General features: G+C 39.4%; 1 protein-coding gene and 1 long non-coding RNA gene across 5 annotated transcripts in view; one reads left to right on the top strand and one right to left on the bottom strand.

Annotated features, from left to right (window-relative positions):
• pdcd4a (programmed cell death 4a) overlaps positions 1 to 10,054 on the bottom strand; it is a 49,983-nt gene extending 39,929 nt beyond the window's left edge. For 2 of the 3 annotated variants that reach the window (XR_009648661.1, XM_060873292.1), the window contains exons 1-4: positions 9,763 to 10,054; positions 2,325 to 2,624; positions 1,970 to 2,067; positions 1,778 to 1,891 (exon numbers count right to left, since the gene is read on the bottom strand). Coding sequence is in view for 2 of the 3 variants with exons in the window: in XM_060873292.1 (XP_060729275.1) it covers positions 1,778 to 1,891; positions 1,970 to 2,067; positions 2,325 to 2,624; positions 9,763 to 9,808 (558 nt within the window). In the remaining variant the exon portion in view is untranslated. The remainder of the gene's footprint in view (positions 1 to 1,777; positions 1,892 to 1,969; positions 2,068 to 2,324; positions 2,625 to 9,762) is intronic. The other variant, XM_060873293.1, reaches the window with a different exon arrangement.
• Positions 10,055 to 10,610: 556 nt separating this feature from the next.
• Positions 10,611 to 22,593, top strand: LOC132847753 (uncharacterized). 2 transcript variants are annotated; one of them, XR_009648662.1, is made up of 10 exons: positions 10,611 to 11,349; positions 14,551 to 14,604; positions 17,554 to 17,789; positions 17,877 to 18,185; positions 19,676 to 20,338; positions 20,412 to 20,457; positions 20,789 to 20,861; positions 21,609 to 21,719; positions 21,783 to 22,063; positions 22,150 to 22,593. It is a non-coding gene; the product is annotated as an uncharacterized LOC132847753 (long non-coding RNA). The 2 variants fall into 2 exon arrangements; XR_009648663.1 differs by lacking the exons at positions 10,611 to 11,349; positions 14,551 to 14,604; positions 17,554 to 17,789 and having other exon boundaries at positions 17,844 to 18,185.
• The last annotated feature ends 2,395 nt before the right edge of the window (positions 22,594 to 24,988 follow it).

Consider the following 24,988-nt stretch of genomic DNA (forward strand, 5'->3'; position numbering starts at 1 on the left):
CACAAGGAAGACTCATCAGTGAGGTAAAGAATCAACCCCGAATTACAGCAAAAGATTTGAAGGCATCATTGGAACTTGCAAACATCTCTGTTCATGAGTCTACAATATGTAAAACACTGAACAAGCAGGGTATCCACAGCAGGACACCACAAAGGAAGCCACTGCTTACTAAAAAGAGCATTGCTGCATGCCTGAAGTTTGCAAAAGAGCACATTGACACGCCACAGCAGTATCGGCAAAATGTTTTGTGGACTGATGAAACTAAGATTGAACTATATGGAAAAAACACAGCACTACATCTGGCGTAGAAAGGGCATGGCATATCATCATGAATACATTATCCCAACTGTAAAGTATGGTGGAGGAAACATCATGATTTGGGCCTGCTTTGCTGCATCAGGGCCTGGCCAGCTTGCAATCACTGAGGGGAAGATGAATTCCCAAGTATATCAGACAATTCTTCAGGATAATGTGATAATGTCTGTACATCAGCTGAAACTGTGTAGAAGGTGGGTGATGCAACAGGATAACGACCCAAAACACCGGAGCAACAGAAAAACAAAATCCGCCTTTTGGAGTGGCCAAGTCAGAGCCGAGACCTCAACCCAATAGAGATGCTATAGATTGACTTGAAGAGGGCCATACACATGAGACGTCCAAAGAATATGACGGAGCTAAAGCAGTTCTGCCAGGAAGAATGGGCTAAAATTCCTCCTCAACGATGTGCAGATCTGATCCACAGCTACAGGAAGCACCTGGTTGAGGTTATTGTTGCCAAAGTGGGCGGCTGGCAACCAGTTATTAAATCTAAGGGTTCACTTACTTTTTCCACTGCCATTTTGAATGTTGAATGAGTATGTTCAATAAAGACATGAAAGATCAGAATTTTATGTGTAATTATTTTTAGACACATTGTTTGTCAATACCCTTGACTTAGATGAAGATCAGATCACTTTATGACAAATTTGTTCAGAAAACCATGAAATTCCAAAGGCTCACATACTTTTTCTTGCCACTGTACATTGTCCATCACATGAATAAAATCACACCTATCCATTTTCTCCTCTCTCTTTCTCGCTCTCTGTCAAGCTGTACATGCCGCTCCCAGTGCTCTGTGTTCCTAGCCTGATTGCCTCTTCTTAGTAACTTAATCAATCCTTACATTGTACCCCTAGTTGGAGTCTCCGTCGCCCGGTGTTCACTCTGCCGGGAATTGACCTGCATGGTCAGCCAGTGACTCCTGGGATTGCTGTGGATGTGGCCACCTGGGGAGACTGTCATGCCTTCGTTGAACCAATTTTGCATCAGTCAGCTGTATGGTCTGGCCTTTATCAGCAATCATTTAAACCCTTTGGCAGGAAGGAATTAGGGTTGGGTTTATGGTGAACTTGAGTTTGTGCTGACCCATTAATTCCTCAGGAGCTCTTGCTTGCACAATTATAAACTGTTGTAGAAAGGACATTATGTACATTTACATTATTTACTGTCCAGCGTCACCCAAATGTGGATGGGTTCGATCCTGAGCCTGGTTCCTCTCAAGGTTTCTTCCTCATATCATCTCAGGGATTTTTTCCTTGCCACTGTCACCTCTGGCTTGCTCATTAGGGATAGATATTAGAGATATATAATAACTTAATTTTAAATTTTTAAATGTATTTATTTTTTATATTCTTAGTAGCTAGTTTTTTCTGTTGCTATACTTCTGTAAAGCTGCTTTGAGATGATGTGAATTGCTAAAAGCGCTATAAAAATAAACACACATGCATACACAACTCACCTCCACCTCTTTAGTGTCTCCATGTTCAAAGTACTCCTGTATCATGGGGTTCATAAACTTCTCTAGGTCTTCTTCCTCTAGCTCAGGAACCACCGTGGCATATACTGTGTGCCCCTACACAGACACACCCACACAGCTTTATAATTTCAAGCTCCTAATAAATAGTGCTAGGCAGGAGTATGTTCCACTCACCTGTGCAGACTCATCATAATTTGGATCTTTACAGTCTGGTTCCTCCATCTCATACACCAACCCAGCAGCTCCCCACACACCCTTTCCCCCAGCTCCACCTATACATTCACACAGAAAAACACACCCTAGGAATTGCAGTAACAGATCACAAAGTTACATTAAATCATTGTGACATTAAAATTGTACTTCACAACATTTTAATTTCCCCAGAACATCGACTGACATTCATGGAAAGTGACCATCCACATGGTTCCCTATGACTTCACAGATATACATATAAAACATGCACTACAATTCAGGATCAATGTTCAGTAATTCAGGGCATGTGTGTGTTAACATTAGCAATGCCACTTACCTTTTTTGGGCAGCCCTCGTCCTTTCCCCATGCGGGACTTCCTGTCATTTGTTTGCGTTCTTCCTTTAGGGCTGTGAGGGTCAGTCACGTCCCCACCCACACACTCTGACAGAGAATCATGGGTGGAGTCACGCGATGATGACGACTTCCTTTGGCGACGTTTAGCCTTCGCTTTGAGCCGAGCCTCATGAAGAGCCTTTTCTTGCGGTGTCCAGTTACCATTCACTTCACAATCAATCAGCTCCTCGTCATACACAGACTCCACCTTCTCACCTAGCTCTGCCCTCACAGAGAACACACCTGAACACACAATTACAACCAATACTATTCACATTTTCAGCACTGACAAAGTATACCGTTGGAGAAGAGAAACAACTTATAATTGCTTATATATTATAACTTATAATTGTGTGATCAAATAGATGGGTCTAGATACTTCTAGTTTTTCTAGATACTTCTTTCCAACTATTTTAATTTCATGTGTGGATTGCATAACTGTAAAGTTAATGATTTCTTCTGTAAATTATGTAAAGTAATCCTTGATTGTTATTTACAACAATCAAGGAGCATCCTAGGCCTGCACCCCATCAGAGTTGGAGCGGAAATCCTCTTGGAAAACATCACCAGGGTGCTGTGCACCATCTCTCTGGTAAATCACAATTCAAATACTTATGATAGCTATCAATCACCTCATCATAAAATTGATACAAAAGCACACATAACTTATCCTGTACTGTAAAAACTGTGAAACTGTGTATGTTCCACAAAAACTGTGTAAGAAAATAAAATCCAAGAGTAAAGTCATGAAATGTTTTCTAAATAGTCTTACCATAATTAAACCAGATAAATGCCAAATAAAGAAGCAAAATCAAAACTTTGGGCTTCTGAACATTAGATCCCTTGCATCCAAAGCACTTATTGTAAATAAAATTCTCATTGAAACTTGGCTTAAACCAAACAGTTCAATTTACCTGTTAGATGTGGCTGATGTATATAACTACATTTACAGCATTTGGCGGACGCCCTTATCCAGAGCGACGTACATAAGTGCTTAAATCTCTAACATTGAATACATTAATGCTGGCTCACTAAGTTACATACTTAAGATACCATTTAAAACATTTGTTCAAAGTTACAATGAAAAAGTGTCAAAGGAGTGTTTTTTTTTTTTTTTAAAAATGCGAAAGATAAGGAAAGAAGTGCTAGTTGAAGTGTTTCCTGAATAAGTAGGTCTTCAACCGCCGCTTGAAAATATCCAGTGACTCAGCTGTCCGGACCTCTAGGGGAAGTTCATTCCACCACCTTGGTGCCAGTACAGAGAAGAGTCTTGTAGTATACTTGCCTCTTACCCTGAGAGATGGTGGAACCAGTCGAGCAGTGCTGATAGATCGGAGGGTGCGGGGTGCAGTGCGAGGAGTGATGAGGGCTTTGAGGTAAGAGGGAGCTGGTCCATTTTTGGCTTTGTAGGCCAGCATCAGTGTTTTGAATCTGATGCGTGCAGCTACCAGAAGCCAGTGGAGGGATCGCAGCAGCGGGGTGGTATGCGAGAACTTTGGCAGGTTGAAAACAAGCCGGGCAGCTGCATTTTGGATCATTTGCAGAGGACAGATTGCGTTCATAGGTAGACCTGCCAGCAGTGCATTGCCGTAATCCAGTCTAGAAATGACAAGGGACTGAACAAGTACCTGAGCAGCCTGTGTGGACAGAAATGGCCGAATCCTTCTAATGTTGTAGAGAAGAAACCGACATGAGCGAGTCACATTAGCAACATGAGAGGAAAAGGACAGTTGATTGTCCATGGTTACCCCAAGGTTGCGAGCTGTGGCTGAAGGGGAGATCAGATCGTTGTGCAAGGATATAGCAAGATCATGACCTGGGGATGAATCTCCTGGGATGAAGAGCAGCTCAGTTTTGCTAGGATTAAGCTTTAACTGATGAGCAGTCATCCATGATGAAATTTCTGCCAGACATGCTGAGATCCGGTCAGAAGCTGTGGCATCTGCGGGTGGGAAAGAGAAGATAAGTTGTGTATCATCAGCATAGCAGTGGTAAGAGAACCCATGTGAGGAAATAACTTCACCAAGAGAGTGAGTATACAGGGAGAAAAGAAGAGGACCAAGTACTGAGCCTTGTGGGACACCAGTGGAGAGTCTGCGTGGAGCAGATGTCACTCCCCTCCATGTTACCTGATATGAACGTCCTTCCAGGTAGGAAGCGAACCATTCCCAAGCTGATCCGCAAATCCCAAGACTCCTGAGGGTGGCTAAGAGAGTCTTATGGTTGACCGTATCAAACGCTGCTGAAAGGTCAAGGAGGATAAGGACGGATGAGAGTTTGGCTGAACTAGCAGCATGTAGTTTCTCAGAGACATCTAAAAGGGCTGTCTCTGTGGAATGAGCTGCTTTAAAGCCAGACTGGTTGGGGTCTTGGAGGTTGTTCTGTGAGAGATAGACAGACAGTTGATTAAAGTCAATGCGTTCAAGAATTTTTGAAAGAAACGAGAGAAGTGATACCGGTCTGTAGTTACTGATGTCTGATGGATCCAGAGCAGGTTTCTTCAGGATGGGAATAACCCTTGCTCTCTTGAAAGTAGTTGGTACCTGACCAGATGCTATGGATCTATTGGCGATAGTGGTAATGAAGGGCAGAAGGTCTTGCGAGATGGTCTGGAGCATAATGGAAGGGAGTGGATCCAATGGGCAGGTGGTAGGATTGCAAGACAGGATGAGTTTTAGAATCTCTTCAGCTGTTACAGTTGAGAAATGCGACAACAAGGGTGTAGGGGAATCCATACTCTGAGATGTAAGTGCAGTCAGACCTGAAGTGAAGTTCCGGCAGATTTCCTCAATCTTCTCCTGGTAGAAAGAAGCAAAGTCTTCTGCAGTCAGGGAGGATGAAGAAGGTGGAGCCGGGGGGTTGAACAGAGAAGAGATGATGTTGTGGAATTTCCGAGGGTCATGTGAGGAAGCTTCAAGCTTTTCCTTGTAGAAGGAAGTCTTGGCAGAAGTCACATCTGAGGAGAACTTGGCAAGAAGTGTTCGGTAAGAATCAAGATCTGCATCAAGTTGTGATTTCTTCCACTTTCTGATGATCTTAGCTCTCTTCGATTGTTGCGCAGCACATCTGAAAGCCAAGGAGCAGAACAAGACGTTTTCTTGGGTTTGGTGGACATAGGGCAGAGGAAGTCCATAGTTGAGGAAAGAGATGAGAGGAAAGTATCTGTGGCCGAGTCCAAGGGTAGTGAGGAAAAAGACTCAGGATCAGGAAGGGAAGAAAGAGTGCCAGAAGCTACAGAAGAAGGGGAGACAGAGTAAAGGTTGCGGCGGGTAAGAGCGAGGGGGTGAGAGGTAGTTTTAGGTAGGGTAGGGAGAGTGATGGTGAAGGATACCAGGTGATGATCAGAGACGTGTAGTGGGGTAGCAGTCACGTCTGTAGCTGGAGAAGGACGGGTGAAAAACAGGTCCAGCACATTGCCACCTTTGTGTGTGGGGATGTAGCTGTTGAGTGTGAGTGTGAATGAGTCGAGAAGAGACAGGAGGGAAGAAGAATGTAGCTTGTCAGTGGGGAGGTTGAAGTCACCAAGCACTGTCAGGGGGAGCTATCAGAAGGGAAAGCACTAAGCAGTGTGTCCATTTCTTCCAGGAAGTCACCTAGGGGACCAGGAGGGCGGTAAACAACAATGATAAGGTTAATTGGAGAAGTAACTGAAATGGCATGGAATTCAAAAGAGGAGATGGTTAAATGAGACAAGAGGAGAGGTGTAAAGCACCATTTCTTTGACAGCAATAAACCTGTACCACCACCCCTGCCTGTTTCTCGAGGTGAGTGAGAGAAAGCATAGGCAGAGGATAAAGCAGCTGGTGTAGCAGTGTTCTGTGGGGATATCCAGGTCTCTGTTAGTGCAAGAAAATCAAAGGAGTAATGGGAAGTTAAAGCAGAGATAAAATCAGATAAAATAACTATAACCAGGCAGACAAGCTTTGTTTAATGTGACAAACTTGTTTGGTTTGACCCATGTTTCTGTTAAACACAGAACAATAAACTTCTGATCAGTAATCATTTCATTAGCCTTAAGAGCTTTAGATGCAAGAGATCTTATATTTAACAGTCCTACACTAGCGGTTCTGTGGGGTGGGGGGAGCAGTGCCCCTGTGACAACAAGCTTTTCTAGAGGGACTGCTTAAAGCAGAACACAACAGTATTGAACATGCATCTGCAGGTTTTTTCTACTCAGAAGTTGGAAGTTTTGTGCGAATATTATAGTTGAAGACTTCAAGCAAAGAAGGAAATATAGAGGTGAGTAAAGTTGTTAATATGTTGTATTTGTATTAAATGCATTACAGAAGTAATGCATATGTAAATGCCTAACGGTAGACCAGCTAATTTGTTAGTTTGTGGCAGTTTGAAAAGGGATAAAATATATGATCAACAAACTCATGGTTCTGAGTTAGTTACCTAGCAAGTCAGTCATTTTCAGTAAATTAATTCATAAGCTTCTTGGTCCCCATTGCTTTTGCTCTATAGTTCACACCAAAACGAAGAGAAAGAAGGACATCATGTCGTTCTTCCAAAAAAAAAAAGATAAGGTAGACAGTGAGACAGAGCCAGATGGTTCAGGTGTGGAGAGAGCAAGAGAAAGCAGAGAGCCTGCAGAGAGAGAGCAGGAAGAGTTGTCCACTGGAGAGACTGAGAGTGAAGGAATAGTAGAGGAGGAATATGAGACAGATGGAGAGACTGAGGCTGAGAGTGATACACCTACAGAGGAGCCATGCGAGTCCACTAGCAGTGGACCATCAGGTTTGTGCTGTTAAATACATATGTAAAGCAGTGCAATAAGTCAGTTTATATAGTGTATAGAAATTAAATGTGCTTTAACGCTCTTCATTTGAATATATTGTCTTCTGGTAAAGTTCCTGACTTTTGTATACTATTTGCTTAACTAACTTTGTTCTAGAGTAGTGTGATTTGAATTTTGTTATATTCTATACCATTGTTGATCTTAGTGTTGGTCTTTGTTGTTCGCTCAGCTGATTAATCAGGAGTAGTTTCAGTCTCCCTTAAGGTGTGAATTGTGGGCAGGGCTTACCCATTTAAATTGAAGGTTCTCCATAGCAGTTTGTAAGTATCTCTCTATCTCACATTCTAACATAAGTGTCTAGTACTGTTTGATATATTCTACAATACTCTAAATCTCACTCTTGGTTGACTGCAGATATGTGATCCAAAATATCGGATTGGTACATCCCTAGTATAAACATACTTTGTATATCAATGGAAAGGCCAACATGCAATATTATATATGGTCACTTTACTAAATAGTCACTTTCACACTGTAAATGTGTACATACAATTTTGTCTAGACTGTATGTCATTCTGTTACACTGTGGAGCTTCTGTCACTAAAACAAATTCCTTGCATGTGAAAATATGCCTGGCAATAAAGCTGATTCTGATTTATTACTATCAATGGTCACTTTATTCAGACTGCTTAATGTGAATATCACTTGGTGTATTTATGTGTAAAAGTGTACTGTACAGTCTTATAGTCAACTTTATTGTCTGTGGTTGGTGTAAGAAAAACAGACATAATCAGGAGCAGCACTCCTAATTTCATTGTATGCAGGAAAATACAATGACAAAGGCATTCAAATTCAAACTTCTTAAATTTATCTATAAAAAATAAACCACATTATTTTAAAAATTAATCTTATGGAATCCTTACTCTAATTGAGGCCTAAATTTGTCCGATTTCCTCTCCTCAAATATTATTTCTAAAATATCTTGGATAAAACATTTCAAAATAAAACTCAACTATGGTATTTAATCCTAAATATTCTATTTAGTAAAGTAGGTGGTACAGACTTTCTTCTCAAGTGCAACTGTGACACAAATAAACTTCCACTTCAGGTATCTCATTTCTAAAGACAGGCTCTTTTCTATTGGCTTCTAATATACAAACATAAATGTTCTGCACACAAACAGATAATATGGAATAACGTCAGACAAATCCAATTTTTGATATTTATGTTTTTATGTAAAAAATTATATTTTTATTTAATAGTTAGCGAGATCAATTGTTTAGTTATTCAAAATTACTTGTTCAGAATTTCTGAAAAACATTTTCAAATTCTCCTCAAGAGAATTTAGCAGTGTATGTGATGCAATACCATCAGGGCATGTGAGAATGTTGCATGAAAGGATTCCTTAAAATCAGGCTTTAAATTTGATATTATGGATAACAGAATTCATTTAAAGGAACAAAAACATAATACCCTTAAGGTATACTGTTAAGCCCTTGCTTCAAATTCATTTGGAACACTAAGAATTTAAAATGGTTTTGTAATAAATCTCATTATGAACAAAATGATAGACACTTTATTTAGCTAAAAGGAAAATGTTTTGGTGATGTATGATTGATACATGTTAGTTATGTACTAATATTGAAGAAACTATGTTGCCTCTTTTTTAATGATTAAGAAAAATACATATTCTTTGGGTTTGATGTGGTAAAATTACTATGTTCTATTTGTGGAATTTCAATTCATAAACAGTAATTTTAATTATAAATCTTTATTTTTCATGAATGTCGTTTTAGCATGTATGTAAATGATTAGAAAAGCACTTTGTATAAAAATGAAAATTAATTTTGAAGCACTAGATGAACTAACAAATCCAAATATTTACAAAGAACTTGATTGTAATACATGATTACAATACACATGTAATGCACACCACATTTCAATATCTCATTTAACTGCTGCTAATACATAGGTTTGTATATGTTTACAATTATTGCACAATGTACTTTATGATAAAGTATGCACACTGGTCTGCACCATATTTTGTGTGCTTTGTCTTGTAGTGCTTTGTATTGTCTGTTTGCACTGTCCTTGTCTCACACTGTTGAACTAGGCTGCACTTTATGTGGCTAGGACTTAAGTCCTTAGCTCTGTTGTTTTGTTTATGTAGCTTCATGTCCTTTTTTGTAGCTCCATGGTCCTGGAGAAACGTTGTATTTTTCTTTTAACCATTGTGAGCTGCCTATTTTAGTATTTTTAATGTTATCGTTCTTTACTTAATGTATTTTCTATGTGAATTTAAAAAAGCTGCACATGCCTTACATTACGATACACACAAGTGCGCATGCGCAGTGCACTTCAGCTGCCTTGTTTAGCAGAAGGCGACTAAAGAAACATACTTACTCGTGTCATTTCGCATATATTTATCCGTAATTATTTTACATCTAAATCGCTCACATCGTACTTTTTGTCATATAGCCCAGCGAAAATAACGTTAGTATTAGCCAACATTAGCCCGTGTTAACTTCATAAATTCAGAGCACATGGCGGCGTAGAGAAGTGGCATTAAGCGGTGCTGGATAAACTCAGTAGGGTTTTAACATGATGTAAACGTGTGTGTGTGTGTGTGTAAACACTTACCGTCGGGCTGAGCTGCGCACTTTAACGCTTCCACCTCTGCCGCCATTTAACTGTTGACTTAAAGCGTGTTTACACACAGGGACTTAGTCAGAAATGTCGCTTACTGAATGTGTAACAAAACGAAAAACAGCTCAACACTGAAATGCAGCGCCACTGCTCATTCAAACCTAATTTACAGCGGAGTTTATAATCACTATAAGCGTTAATAACAGTTTCTGATATATCTCGGGATACACTTTACATTTAGAGCCTTGAGTATTAATGGTGTTTATAGATAGATCCACAAAGGGCGTTGTAGCTTTCAGCCAATCGGATTTCAGCAAGGGTTTAAAGGTCGAGTAAACCGTTTCTCCGCTCATATGCTGCGTTCACGACAACTGGAAAGTCGGATGTTTCCAACTCGGAGCATCCCATTTCAGACTGAGCCGTCTGAAACTGCGGAAATTGCATTCACTGTAATCTGTCTAGTTGTTTGATTAGTGTTTAATCTGTTTGTTATAGTGCATGTGATAATCCGCTGGTAAACGCAGACTGATCAAAAGTACTAACAGAAAGCGCATTGACGTTTCAAATTATGAAATTAATCAGACAGAGCAAATCAGGGACTTAATAGACTGATTAAAACCTTACATCACGTTATTATTATTGTTGTTATTATTGTTATTAATATTGCATTTTCCCATTGCCTCAAAGCAGATTTACAGAAGTATGGAAACAGAAGGGAGAGAGAAAAGGTAATACATATGTAATAATAATAATAATAATAATAATAATAATAATAATAATAATAATGAGAAAAAGAAAAAGTAAGAATAAAAATAAATACATGAATATATACAATCGAAGTTTTAAAATTAATTTAAAAACGATTAACTTAAAATTTATGATACTACATATCTATCCCTATCCCTAATGAGCAAGCCGGAGGCGACAGCAGCAAGGAAAAACTCCCTAAAATAATATGAGGGAGAAACCTTGAGAGGAACCAGGCTCAGAAGGGAACCTCATCCTCATTTGGGTGACACTCAAAGTTCTTTTTTTAATGGAAACAAATAGGCATAACCACAATTAAAGACCTATACAATGAAGGCAAATTTAGCTCCTTTGACCAGTTAAAGCAACACCATGCCCTGTGAATGCTAGACATAATCTGATTCAATTCAAGGTAATTCATAGGCTCCATTATTCAAAATCAAAACTTAAATATATAAAATATATTCTGCAATATCTTCACTCTGCAACAAATGTAAAACAGTAGATGGCACTTTTTTCCATTCTTTATGGTCATGCTCCAAAATCCAGCCATTTTGGAAAGGTATATTTAAATTTCTTTCTGAAGCACACTATCAATCTTCACTATCACACACACACAAGGCCCCTCCCTTTTCCAGTACAAGGCCAGTACATCAGGAGACGTGGAGGAGGCCGTAGGAGGGCAACAACCCAGCAGCAGGACCGCTACCTCCGCCTGTGTGCAAGGAGGAACAGGAGGAGAACTGCCAGAGCCCTGCAAAATTACCTCCAGCAGGCCACAAATGTGCATGTGTCTGGTGATATGAGGTAGCCTGACTGCCATTAGGTACAGAGGTGAGATCCTTAGACCCCTTGTGACTCCAAATCCAGACCTCCATGGGTTAATAAATTTGATTTTCATTGACAATTTTTTTGTGATTTTGTTGTCAGCACATTCAACTATGTAAAGAACAAAGTATTGGGGCGCTGTCTAGCTTGTCATGGAGTAGGATGTGGGGTTAGGAGGCTCCGGTGGATTATTGTTATAATGTTATTATTTCGAGCTTTTCACTTTTGTTTTTGCTCTTAATCCCTCGTTTGCAACGTGACATGCAACGTCTTACTGCTGAATTTAAAAAAATAGAGACCAAATGCGAAGATCTGGAAGCTAGGTCACGGCGCGATAATGTCCGGATAATCAGTGTTCCAGAGGGTCCCAATAGCTCCACTGTCGCGAGTGTTGCCGCACTGTTCAGGAGGCACTGAGTCTGGAAAAGGAGCCGGTTTTGGACAGGTCACATCGCACTCTACAGCCTGTACCAAAGCCTGGTGAACGACCACGAGCCATTGTAGCCAAATTTCACTATCATAGCGAGTGTCTTGATGTCTTACGGCGCGCCAGCGAATTCAGTTTAAGGGCCTGAACATCTCTATCTTTCCCGACCATACGGTAAAAACCGCAAAAGCCCAGGTTGCCTTCAACGAGGTGCGGCGGCAGCCTCGTGGCATTGAAGGTGTCAGGCCACATAGTCAAGCTCGGCTATCAGCTGATATCAATTTTCTAACCCTGCCCATCAGCTGATCTGATTCCTAAGCGCGCTATTGGTCCCTTTCAAACAGGGTGCCCTATTTAAAGGCATTTTCAGTCTGTCTGCTTGGCTGTTTCCTCGTTGCATTGCTGCAACTGCGATTTAAACTCGGTGGCTATTTGGCATTTAAACCGCAAGCTATCTTCTTTTGTGGGGCTGCTTCCTCTGCTTTGCTGCTGCTGCGATTTAAACTCGGTGGCTAATTAGAGTTTAAACCGCAAGCTATCTCCTTTTGTGTTCGCGATATGGAACTTTTAATATGGTTAAATATGGCGATATGGGCGTTTAAGACTGCTGGTCTATTTTAAGCGTTTAGGAGTACTTCACTAAATTTCAGGACACATCATCAGTAGTGTACCTCAGATTCATCGGGTGTTTCGGCCTTTAGTCACTAGACACCCTCCTCTGAGGCGGCCAGCCGCAGGTCGATCAAGCCTCGGTGTCCCAAGTCCAATCAGGAAGTAACTATTTCTAAAGCTAAAGCTAAATAACTAATCTGTATTGAATGAGTTATTTAAGCTATTTACCTATTAACCTATTTTAACTATCCTATTTATTTATTTTATTTTATATATTTATCTATGGGGGCACGGTGGCTTAGTGGTTAGCACGTTCGCCTCACACCTCGGGGTTCGATTCCCGCCTCCGCCTTGTGTGTGTGGAGTTTGCATGTTCTCCCCGTGCCTCGGGGGTTATTATTTTTTGTTACCATTATAATTTTGCTAGTATCATTGTAAACATTACTTGAGCAGTTTTTTCGTTTTTCTAACATAAGAAAATTTCTAAAATAGGAAAGAATCTAAAATAAGAAAGAGCTTCCAAAAAGGAGGGATTCCCTTTCTTACCTTAGCCTTCGCCAATTTTGGTTATTATTTTTTGTTACCACGATAATTGTAAACATAACTTGAGCAATTTTTTCGGCTGACATTTTTTAAAAACGTAATAAGAAAATATAGGAAGCTAACATGGTGTGAGTGCAGTGTGGTGCATGATGGACTGTTGTGTGTTGGTGCTAGCCACCAGAGAAGACTTGGCCCCATACCACCGCCCTGTGTGCTGTCCTAGTGGACCCAGGGAGGCTGGCCACTTACCTTACCCTGCCCAGAATGTCCCTTGTTAACACCGCAAGGTTTCCCGAGACATCCAAGCAGGGTCTGCGACTAGGTCTACCAACTAACAATGTCCTAACTATATCACCCTGGCACCCCTTCGTGGATATGATGAGATATCCAGGGTGCCTGGTTGGGCCCTAGCCAAGCATCCCTTCGTTAACACCGCAAGGTATCCAAGATGCCTGGTTTGTCCCGTTCTAGCTAAACCAGAGGTCCAGAGTTCAACGTGCAATACGCCGTCCCGGATGGCCCTGGCCTGGTACCAACCCAGCGGATGACTTCCCACCGATTCTGTCTCACTAGGAGTTGGAATCCTTCGGGGAAGCCATCAAGCTTCTACTGGGTTGGGTCCCCAGGGGTAGAGCATACGCCAGCGGATTAATTCCTTACCTTATTCCCAAGCCAAGGCTTCCAGAATAGATTCAAGAACAATCAGGCTTCTACTAGTATAGGCGCCCCAACTTGGATTCCTGGTGATTGAGTTGGGCTGGTGGTGTAAATGCACCGTTTTCCAGGTTAGGGTAGGTTACCAAGAAATTTCAATTTTGGTATTTTTAGACACAAAAGTTTATGCTGATCGTGACAAAAAAACAGCATGTCAATAGCTCGAACGGTTCCCGAGATATTTGCGTTCAAACAGGTCATAGGAAGAGGAACCAAGATCCTCTTTGCTTCTGTGGGAGTGGCTACTCCCCTTTTTTCCGAAATTCATGAATATTAATGAGATTTATGTACTTACCGTGATAGAAATGTTGTCATTTATTTATTATTGCTTACCTTTTACAGTTTTTCAAAAAGTTTACTTACTTTTTAGACAATTACACACCTTTTATTTTTCCTTTCCTTTTAGTTGAAACAATACATACCCTTTACTTACCTTTTCCATAAAAATGTTATTTGTTTTAATTGTTATTTTATAATATTAATTTATTTTTTTTTCACATTTTTTTTTTGCGTCTTTACTTACCTTTTGCTTGAAACCATACATACATACCCTTTATTTTTATCCTGTTGTTTTACTTACCTGTTACTTACCTTTTCCCGAAAAGGACATTTTTTATTTTTATTAATTTTTTGTTTTTATTTTATTTTTACTTACCTTTTACTTACCTATATATATATATATTTTTTAAAGTCTATCCTTGCTTACCATCAGGGGTTTTGGCCGGGGTTGCAACTGACATGTGGTTCAGGTTAGGGTTGGGGTTAGGGTTAGGTTTTAGCAAAGATATTTTTCAAAAAGGTGTCCAGTTGGATCTTTGGGCACGGGCACGTCCAAGAGACTCTTTCCTCCCTATTTTAAATGTTTATATAGATCCAACTATGTTTTACTAATTTATTTATTTTCATTACAGGTCTCCAGGAGCCCCCTGTGAATGGAATGAACTGTATTGTCTAACTGGATGCCGGTAAGTATTGAAAGAGGAACCTATTGTAGGTAAGTATTGAAAAGAAATTAGGAATTATTTACAGGGGAGAGGGTAGTAAGGCGGAGGAAAGAGGAGGGGGAAGAAAGACAAGAAAGGTAAAGGTTAGGTTTAGGAACAGGAAAAGGTATAGGGGTCAAGAAAAAAGTAGGAAGTTTGGGGTTAGGTGTTAGGTTAGGTATTAGGTTAAGGTTAGGGTAAGGATTGAGGTAGGAAAATAGGGTAGGGGAAAGGGCAAAGGTTACGGTTAGGTTTTGGGTTAAGGTTAGGTGTTGGGTTAGGTGTTAGGTTAAGGTTAGGTGTTGGGTTAGGTGTTAGGTTAGGGTAGGAGTTGAGGTAGGGGGATAGGGTGGGGGTAAGGGCAAAGGTTATGATTATGGATGACCAGATAGAGATTATAAAAAATAATAAAGAGATGGAGTTCTTAAGTGCTGAGAAGTAAGTGCCATAAAAAAATTAAAAAATCAATCAAAATAATAAGTGCTACAGGAATCACTGCAAACCCACACAAAAATAAAGAAAGAAAGAAAAAATAAGCCTCCATAACTCTATTATTCATCTTTTTATTATGATAATAATAGTAATAATAATAATAATGACCATAATACTGATGAGAGAAAATGGTGGTTGAAAGAAGCGGGATCCTGGAGACCTGTACCTTATGAATTTCAATTCAAGTTTTCAATTCAAGTTTATTTGTATAGCGCTTTTTACAATGGACATTGTCTCAAAGCAGCTTTACAGAACATAAACATAGGACAGAAGATAAACATAAGGAGTAAAATAAGGAATTAATATAATAAAAATTCAAAATATATATAGTTCACAGTGTGTATGTATGTATATGTATTTATCCCCAATGAGCAAGTCTGAGGTGACTCAGGCAACAGTGGCAAGGAAAAACTCCCTTAGATTGGTAAAGGAAGAAACCTTGAGAGGAACCAGACTCAAAGGGGAACCCATCCTCATATGGGTGACACTAGATGGTGTGATTACAAATATACAGTCAGGCAAGTGTTGTATTGGTGTAAGGATCACATCGAGTTCAGATCTCCTCTTAGTATCACAGAGTCCAGCTAGAGCTGGTAGATCTGTAGATGTCTCAGGATTCTCACAGACTCGGCCTCATCTCAGGGGAGGTCCAAAATCTTCATCGCACGGAAGACGATCGGAGCTGGTATAATGTCTGGGTGTCTCGGCATGGGTAGACAAAAAAAAGAAGAGCAGTGCAGAGGGATTAACATATCTGCTGTTCATAAAAATGTGCAAGTCTAGTGTAATAGTGCACAATATAATGGGATGTGTTATGTGTACGCCTGACTAAAGAGATGAGTTTTTAATCTACATTTAAACTGGGAAAGTGTGTCTGAGCCCCTGAATTTAAGACATATTCGAAAACGTCAATATGAAACCTTAAAGTTGAATTATATGCCTTTTGTAACCTTAATGACCTTCAACTGATGTGACTTACCTTTTTCCCATGAGAATCCATGTTTTCAGTTAGTGCACTTTTATTCTTTCAAGTAGGTTTCAATTGAGGTTGTTTCTTCAGAATATGTCTGTTGCAAATACATTAAGGATCTAGTTGATCCGTCCAATTATCAAATATCAATTGTGCTGTGTCCGCTGTCCAATGTATGTGATCTCTTTCTACTTTGAAAAGTAGTGGGCTCACTTCAAACAATGGATTCTCACGGGACGTAATGTATTCATTATCTCCAGATTAAACTGCTCCTGGTCGGGCAAAGACCTGGAATAGTGAACTGCTGCTGTGTGAATAGTGGCCTTGTTAAAAGCTGTACGGGCCACCCTCCACAGGCCCTGTAACTGTTTAATAGAAGTCTTGTGTGGTTGTTGGTGTCTGTTGTTAAGACCTGCCACTAATATAACCTGTTGTGTGTGTAAATGTGCCGGAAGTTTCCGTAGGACTTTGGTTAAGTGTAAAAAATTCGCCTGAATCTACCTGAATGTTTGGGTTCTTACTTGTGGGGATGTGACTTAGATTAGATTCCCCTATGAAAACTATGGGTTTGCATATTGTAATGAACCAGTCTGATGATTTTCTGTTTGTGTTGATGTGTCTGTATGGAGCGTCCCTAAGTGGGACCCTATCCAAAGGCTCTTCGTTTGAGGTGTCGGAGGACACTCTGGATGGTTTAGCCACTGCAAAAGGCTTAGATTGGAGGGAGGATTCAGAATGGGTTTTAGGTGGAGAAGATTTCTCTTCACGTCGCCCCATCATCCTTATCCCCTTCTGCCTAGCAGTGGTTTCAGCCATGTCCCCGTCATTCTCCCCAAACGTAGTAACAGTTCTAGAATGAGAAATGTGGTCAAGGTTAGTATTGTTGTGTTGGTTTTGTGGTTCTACTGTAGAAAGTGATGGTGATGTAGAACAGGAAGAAGGTGATATGGAATGTTCCATATTGTGTTGAGGTGGTTTTTGGTGGACCTGGGCCTGTGGAGTAGCGGCCTTTTGGAGTGGAGTGGCATGTGAGGGGCCCACTATGTCCAAAGATTGGAACTGTTTGTCTATAATGGTTTGTTTGCAAGCAGTCAAAATACTGTCAATTAGTTTTTGTTTGTACCTGTTACGGGCCAACTTCACTGCCACTTGCCACTCCAAATCCTCAAAGTTGGTAATATGTTCCAGTAGGCTATTGATCACTATTGTGTAATGTTTCTATAAAATTACCATGTTGTTATACATCCAGTCAGTTGTGTTGTGTATGATTTTTTCCGTTGTGGTGTTATTAGGTGAAGATGGCTTGATAAACTGAGTGAGTTTTTTAACCTGTCTGACCATCCCTGTTGGGAATGTGACTGTGTCTAGTGAATTTTGTACAGTTTCCATGTGGTGTTGTGCCTGTATAAGTTTGAAATATGTTTTTGTGAGAGCTTTATCCCATGTAACCTTACTGTTATGTGTTGTAGATGTCTGCATACTGTGTGATGTGGATGTCTGCACGTTTTCCCCATCTCCATTTGGACGTTGGTCTCTTAAAACCGAAAATCTGTTCTGCAGAGTAATCATGGTTATTAAAACACAAGGAGAAAGAAAAATACAGTAAAATGAAGACTATAAAACCGAAACAAATATTAATACACCTGTTCTCACCCAACTTACTCTGGTGGGAGACTATGGAATAAAAACACTGTCAATAATAATCGTACGTAATTCATAGCATTTGTGTGTAAATTTTAATTTAGTTGTTAATTTAATTTAAAACTATTGTACGTAATTATGTTTTTTGCAGAGTTGGATCCCAAAATCTACGGCCACGACAGTTTACAGATACGAGATTTTGTGTGTTTGTTCAAATACAATTCCAAAATGTACGACTATGACAGTTTACACACACAACGCTTGTTTTCACAACACCTCTTTTTCACACACGAAGTGCGGTCTGCGAAACAACTGTCAAAAATACGTCATCACGTTCACAGGCATTACTATCCGAGGGAAGATGAATCGATTCCACAAAGTGCACATGCGCCCCGCCCTCTTTTAAACCACTGGCACCGAAATGGCGGATCAGCAGCCAAGCGCTCACTCATCATCTCAGGTAAGTTTTTCCTTCCAAATTCGGACATGTTTAAGGGTTAGTTATCACTAATAACAGAGAGAATTTTGTGCCAACACTTTAAAATAATGGGCTGTTGGTAACGAGTGACTATGGAGTAAGTAATACAGTAGGTAGTACTGCATTAACACTGAGCTTAATACTACTAACTAATATGGAAGCAAGATGAACTAAGCAGTATAAGTAATAGCACATTTAGGACAAAGGTTATTCTTTATTTGGTATTCAATAATTACCAAATAAAAATATCCTGATTAAGAACTACTTGCTAATTATGATAAATTAATAAAGAACCACTTAATTACTAATCACAACATGTCTAAAAGTAAACTATTGTCTTGTTTTCTTCTTAAAATGGTAATAAAATGCCTTTTTCAGAAGATTGCACCTCAAATGGGCTCTTTGCAGAAACTAATTTATGATTTTTATATCCCCTCAAATAAGTTGGCTACAGGTTGAGATTGTAACCCAGAAGTAAGCGGGGCTTGTCTTGAAACGGGTGGGGCTTTAACCAGTATGTTATTTTAAGCATGCAATTGATATGGGTTGATCAGAAATTGTTATATTTAGAGACGCAATGCGAGTCGCATTCTACCAAGCAAGCACCACGTCTGAACGAACCCACGTTTACCAGAACTCTACTGGTTAGTAAGTACGTATTATTAACGTTACAACCCGAAGTAAAAAGCTGAAGAAACCCTAATCGTTAACGGAAAAGACCCGCGAACCCGAGTGACTGAGGGAGAGACAGAGAGCTGTTCTGTGTGTGACTGTGAGTGAGCAGAGCGAGACACAGCAACACAATACATCTGTATGTGTGTAGGGGAGGGGCGCTGTGACTAGCCTATCACAGAACGCTGACACAATCAGCTACCCAATGATGATTTTCATTCAATCCGAGCACAGATATTGACTCGTATTACTCGTATAATACTCGTACTCGGCAGAAGTGCTTTATCCGTACTCGTTTCAGCCGAGTATCCGGCTCATCTCTAATATAAAATATATTAAATTACATGTGAAATCAATTTCAACCCATCACAAATGACCCAAGCATTACCTTGTCAGCCCACAGAAATGACTAATGATCTGGACCATTATTTTAAAGTGAAAAACATATTAAAAATTTAAACAACTTAACACATTACTAATACTCAAGTGGACTGACAAGGTAACACTTGTTAGTGAGGGGTTAATGTGTTTTTCACTTTAAAATAATGGTCCAGATCACTAGTAGTTCTAGTAATTAGTAATTATTGAATACCAAATAAAGAATTACCTTTGTACTGAATGTGCTATTACTTACTGCTTAGTTCATCTTGCTTCCATATTAGTTAGTAGTATTAAGCTCAGTGTTAATGTTGTACTACCTATTACTTCCTGCATAGTCACTCATTACCAAAAGACCATTATTTTAAAGTGTTACTGATTTTGTCTAAGTAATATTAATGTCAGAGTAATTTGACTTACAGGGACCCCTGATGACGCACTTACTAGAATGCCTCAGGTCAAGAATAAATGCAGTTTTAGATGGCCATCAGCTGGACTTGGACTATTTTCAGTATGTTATAAATCAAGAAGTGTTTATTTTGTCATCAGCCTCCACTATCTTTGATGTGCCAAATGATATTTTGGAGACCCTCATGGATCTACAACAAAAAATTCATGCAGCTCTTTCCCAAGAAGTGGCCCCAATTCTTACGAGGGAATGTGGTGGTGGACGAGGTCGACCTAAGTTTATTGTTTCTGAGGAGACATCTCATTGAGATGTCTTTATGTGTTTCTTGTATTGCGAACATTTTAGGAGTAAGCCAGTCAACAATCTTCCGCCGAATGCGTGACTTGTGTTTATCTGTAAAAACTACATATAGCACCATATCTGACAATGAATTGGATAATGCCATTTTGGCCATCAAAAGGCAGCTACCAAATGCTGGATATAGGATGATGAAAGGCTGCCTACAAGCAGATGGACATAGAGTTCAATGGAACCGCATAAAAGAATCCATGCACAGAGTGGATGCCCCTGGAATTCTGGAAAGGATGACACAGCTGGGGTGTATCGTCAGGAGGTCATATTTTGTTCAAAATCCATTGTCCTTAGCCCACATTGACACAAATCACAAGCTCATAAGGTATTGTTGTATATTTTAAGTACGATAGTGTAATGTTATGCAATATTACGTTTAACATGATTTTTCTTTGAAGGTACAACATCATCATATTCGGTGGGATAGATTGGTTCTCATGAAAGGTAAACATTTATTTTCAACCTAGTGGAATCTATCTATCTCTCTCTCTGTCTATCGTTTGAATGTATTAAATGATTTAATGCAGTGGTTCTCAAATCTCTCCATGAAGTACCCCTTGCCCTGCACATTTTGTATGTCTCCCCAATCAGACACTCCCAATTTACTTCTTGCAGTCTCTACTAAGGAGCTGATAAGTGGACTCAGGTGTGTTCGATGAGGGAGACATAAATAAAAATGTGCAAGGCAGAGGGACCTCCAGGACAGGTCTGTGAACCTCTGATTTAATGTATTCCATTTATTCTTTTTTGGTATCGATCATGTACTTGGAACCAGCAACAAACAACCGTTCAAACACTGCCTTATCATTCTTTCTCCGGTCTGTGCAACAGCATGGCTGGCCTTCAAGGTAGGAGGAAATTGTTTTTCTGCTCCTCACTTCCTTGCATTTAGTTAAAACCCTCATCTGTCCCTCGGGTCATTTTAACCCAAAACTGAAGAGCTAGAAGGGTTTAAATGGGTGCAATAAAAAATTAATAAAAGTGTCCCTCGTGGGTCATTTTGACCTACATAGGAATGAATGGAATTTACAAGTTTTTTTTTCTTTTCTTCATATACAACATCTGAGATGATCCAGTAAAGATTTATACCTAAACAAAGGGCTGAGACTACAGAATATCCCCAATGCAGAAAACACTCATATAAGCACACGCATAAACACACACGTTACACCCACTCCTATTTTTTTCCCCAATAGATGGCATCAGAGACTCAGTGACTTAATTCCATGGTTAGTTGTTGGTTTTTGATAAAACAGGTGTTTTAGTGTTTTTTTGTTTTGTTTTTTTTTTGGTTTTTTTGGCTAAATGTACAAAAACTGCTTATTTTCTTTAAAATATCCCAAATAAATGGTTAAATATAATAAAAATCACGAAAAATTATATAAAAACATATAAAAATCGATCAGTATAAGATTTCTGGATTAAAAAGTATTACTTGGAAAAAAGTAAATTTTAGCCCTCGAGTCATTTCACTTCTGTTATAGGTTCGGGAGGGACAGATGAGTATTAAACATGTTCATTTGTATTTATTTATTTATTTTAAACATTATGGCAGTCAAGCAGATTTAACCTCTCCCTCCGCCCCTTCATTTTAGGGTCCGGGGTGATGAAGGTGTGGAAAATGTGGCAATTGCAGAAACCATGTTTCGTGTGAAAGGGATCGGAAGAGGAAGCTTCATTTCTGGGAAAAGCGTACATAATCAGAGGTAATAAGTTAGGATGTCAAACATTTTGTTTAATTTATAATTGATAATTTTTTTATTCTCTAGAATCGAAGCCTGTGGCGAGACGTCTGGCTCGGCTGTAACTCACCTGTATTATGAAATACTTCACAGCCTTGAGGAAGATGGCATGTTGGACTTGTCAGATTCCCTTCCTTTTTTTTTTTGCACATTATGTGTTCCTCCCACATCTGAAGCGTGACCTCCACACTTTTTCTGAAGGCTGGGACAATCATCCGTTACGGTCTGAAAATGGGCTCACCCCTAACCAGATGTGGATAATGGGACACATGCACAACTCATCTGGAGATGATGAAGAGAATTTCCAGGTTTGTTTTTATTGATGTTTCTATGCCTTTAGTTAAAATGTGCTTTTGCATGATGCAGGAAGTAATTTGTTTTTATTTCATTTCAGAATTTGGAACTGTTTGGTACAGACTGGGAAACGTTTGACAGCGTCACAGAAGATGATGTTGGAGTTCATGTTCCAGAAATTGAGTGCCCACTCACTTCTGCTCTGATGGAAACAGTAAAATCCATCTTTAATCCTCTTGCAACATCTGACTGTTATGGCAGAGATATTTATATCTCTTTGGTTCAATATTTTGAAAGTCTTTAAAATACACAAACATGTGTGAAACGATTGCAAACATTTATTTTACAAATTGTGTACATACTTTGACAATTTCAACTAACACAGAGCAGCACAATGAATGAATTGTATGAGAAGTAATTTGTAAATGAAAATCAGAACAGTTAATGATTTTGTATTGCTTAACACAAACATTCTTTGGACAAATATTGTCAACGGAACAGTTTTACTTGTGCCAATAAACAATGACTCAACGAGAAGCTGAAAGTTGCCGTTTCAACATGCTTTCCCCATCAAATACATTTAAACATTATCAAATGACTCCTCATATTTCATAGCTGTTTCCATTATGCTTTAAAATTCATTCAGTGTTTTCAGGTGAGCTGTAGGAAATGTAATTGTGCAAGTACATGCACTTACAGACCTCCGTGAAGTTGGCACCCCATAAAAAGAAATAATCACCAAAACTATGCCATTTGTTTGTGCTACGTTTGTGCTGGTTTAGTGTTTGAGATATTAAACATTATATTTTTGACCGTGTGACGTCACTTTCCACCCCATATCGCCCAAATCGCTCAAAACCGGCTTAGTTCGTTTGTGCTCGATTTGTGCCCATTTGTGCCGTTAAAACAAACACTGTATCTGTTTTCCTTCCTGAGATATAACCAAAATATTTTCGGGAACTGTGACGTCACTCTCCACCCCAGTTCGTCTAAATCACACAAAACTGGTGTCATTCGTTTGTGCTCGATTTGTGCCGTTGAAATGAACGTTAAGTATATTTCCCCTTCTTAGAAATAACAAAAACAATTTGGAGCTGTGACGTCACTCTCCACCCCGTGCCGTCCAAATCTCTCCAAACCGGTGGTGTTCGTTTGTGCTCGATTTGTGCCGGTCTGTGCCGTTAAAACTAACCTGGTATCTCCGAGCCCTTCTTAAATATAATGGGAAAAATACTTGTTTGGTTCTGTTACGTAACTCTCCGCCCACTATCGTCTAAATCGCTCCAATAAGGTGCCATTCGTTTGTGCTCGATTTGTGCCGGTTTGCGCCGCTAAAATAAACATTGAATCTTATAAACATTGAAGTCCTTCTGAAGTCCTTCTGGTCACTGGGAAGAATAGGCTTATGCCACTGGCCTGTCATCCACTGCATAACTTTACCAGCAGTCATTTGTTCAGCTTCACCTTCTTAAAAACAGTTGGGAAACTTGCAGTGAAATGAAAACAATATTAACAGAACTTAAAGTATGTTGTGTCATAATAATACATACCACAATCCTCAACTTCCTATAGGAAATCCTGGAAAAAGTTCATTACATTTACTTCTTTGGTGTATTTCACAGAACCTTTGTCACTAAAGACAGTGTGGCAATTCTCCAGAATGAAGGCTGCATCCACCTTAAATAAAAGAGATAGTGTTAGCATTTCTATTTGCATGTCACATAAAATGACCTCATTGTGAAATCACCACAATGGTTTACCCTGTCATCTTTTCCCGCTGGGACAAACAGTGGTAGACATAAGTCTGGATGCATTTCCATGACTTTCTGGAGATCGTAGAGCTGCAGGCCTTTTCGCAGCTGATAAAGCATTGGAACAACTCTCATGGTGGAGTGTAAAACAATGGTTCTAGAGACAATTTGACAGTTTCATCAATATTTAAAACATTAAAAAATATACAGCGTGTACTAAACTTGATGCTTGCTGTTATTAACTGTAATATTACATTTCATAAGATTACGAATGCAGATAAAAACATTTTGTACTCCGAGAATAAAAAGTAACCTGATGATGTTGCTTTTCATGTCAGCAGACACTTTTCCAGTATCCACAGCTTAAAATCTCATCAGTAAGTTCACTCATGTCATCTGTTGAGTTAACCTAAATACAGAGAAATAGAATACGGTCTTATTGTAATCCCAAATTTACTTTTAAGACTTAAAAATGACTATATAAAACTTGCATATCTAGGTAATATTTTACCTTCTCAATGAACAGGGAGAATTCCAAATCTGTGACATCACCGGTAGTCAGCTGTTTACTGTCATAATCTCCAGAGCAAAGATATTGGAAACAACACTTACGCAAAAAAAAACGGCGGTGGTCCTCCTTGTGCTAGACTGACAGCCATAATTTCTCCTGCACTTCTAATACCACAGTGGATAAAACAAAATCTTAAAATCAACCAAAAATGTTTATCAATGTGAAAAGTGTTGCATGATCAAATCTGCATACCTGAAGTATTTACGATCCAAGCTGTTGAGACAATAGACTGGATTTTTCCCTTTTTTATCTACACCATGTTTCAATCTCTGCAATCATTTCTAGACCCACAACAAATGCAATCGATTTAAAATCTGATCTGACAAAATGTCTGCTTGAAAATATAAAACATTTTAAAATAAACTAAATTAGCTGTACCTGTTAAGAACTCTTTGATAAGAGCACCAGAGTCGACCCCTGCTTCGCCAAAAAAGGTAACCATCAGTCTGCCTTTCGGTGAAGATTTCTTCTGGCGCTGCCACTGCTGCATTCCTCTACTCAAGATGTCATTCCGAGAAATGCATATGGGAAAGGTGTTGTTTTGATCAACTTTCCTGCTGATCCAATTCAAAATCTCCCCAGAACTTTGTAATAGAAATAAACAGAAATGAAACATG

The sequence above is a fragment of the Tachysurus vachellii genome, chromosome 6, assembly GCF_030014155.1.
Source record: "Tachysurus vachellii isolate PV-2020 chromosome 6, HZAU_Pvac_v1, whole genome shotgun sequence".
Classification (NCBI taxonomy): domain Eukaryota; kingdom Metazoa; phylum Chordata; class Actinopteri; order Siluriformes; family Bagridae; genus Tachysurus; species Tachysurus vachellii.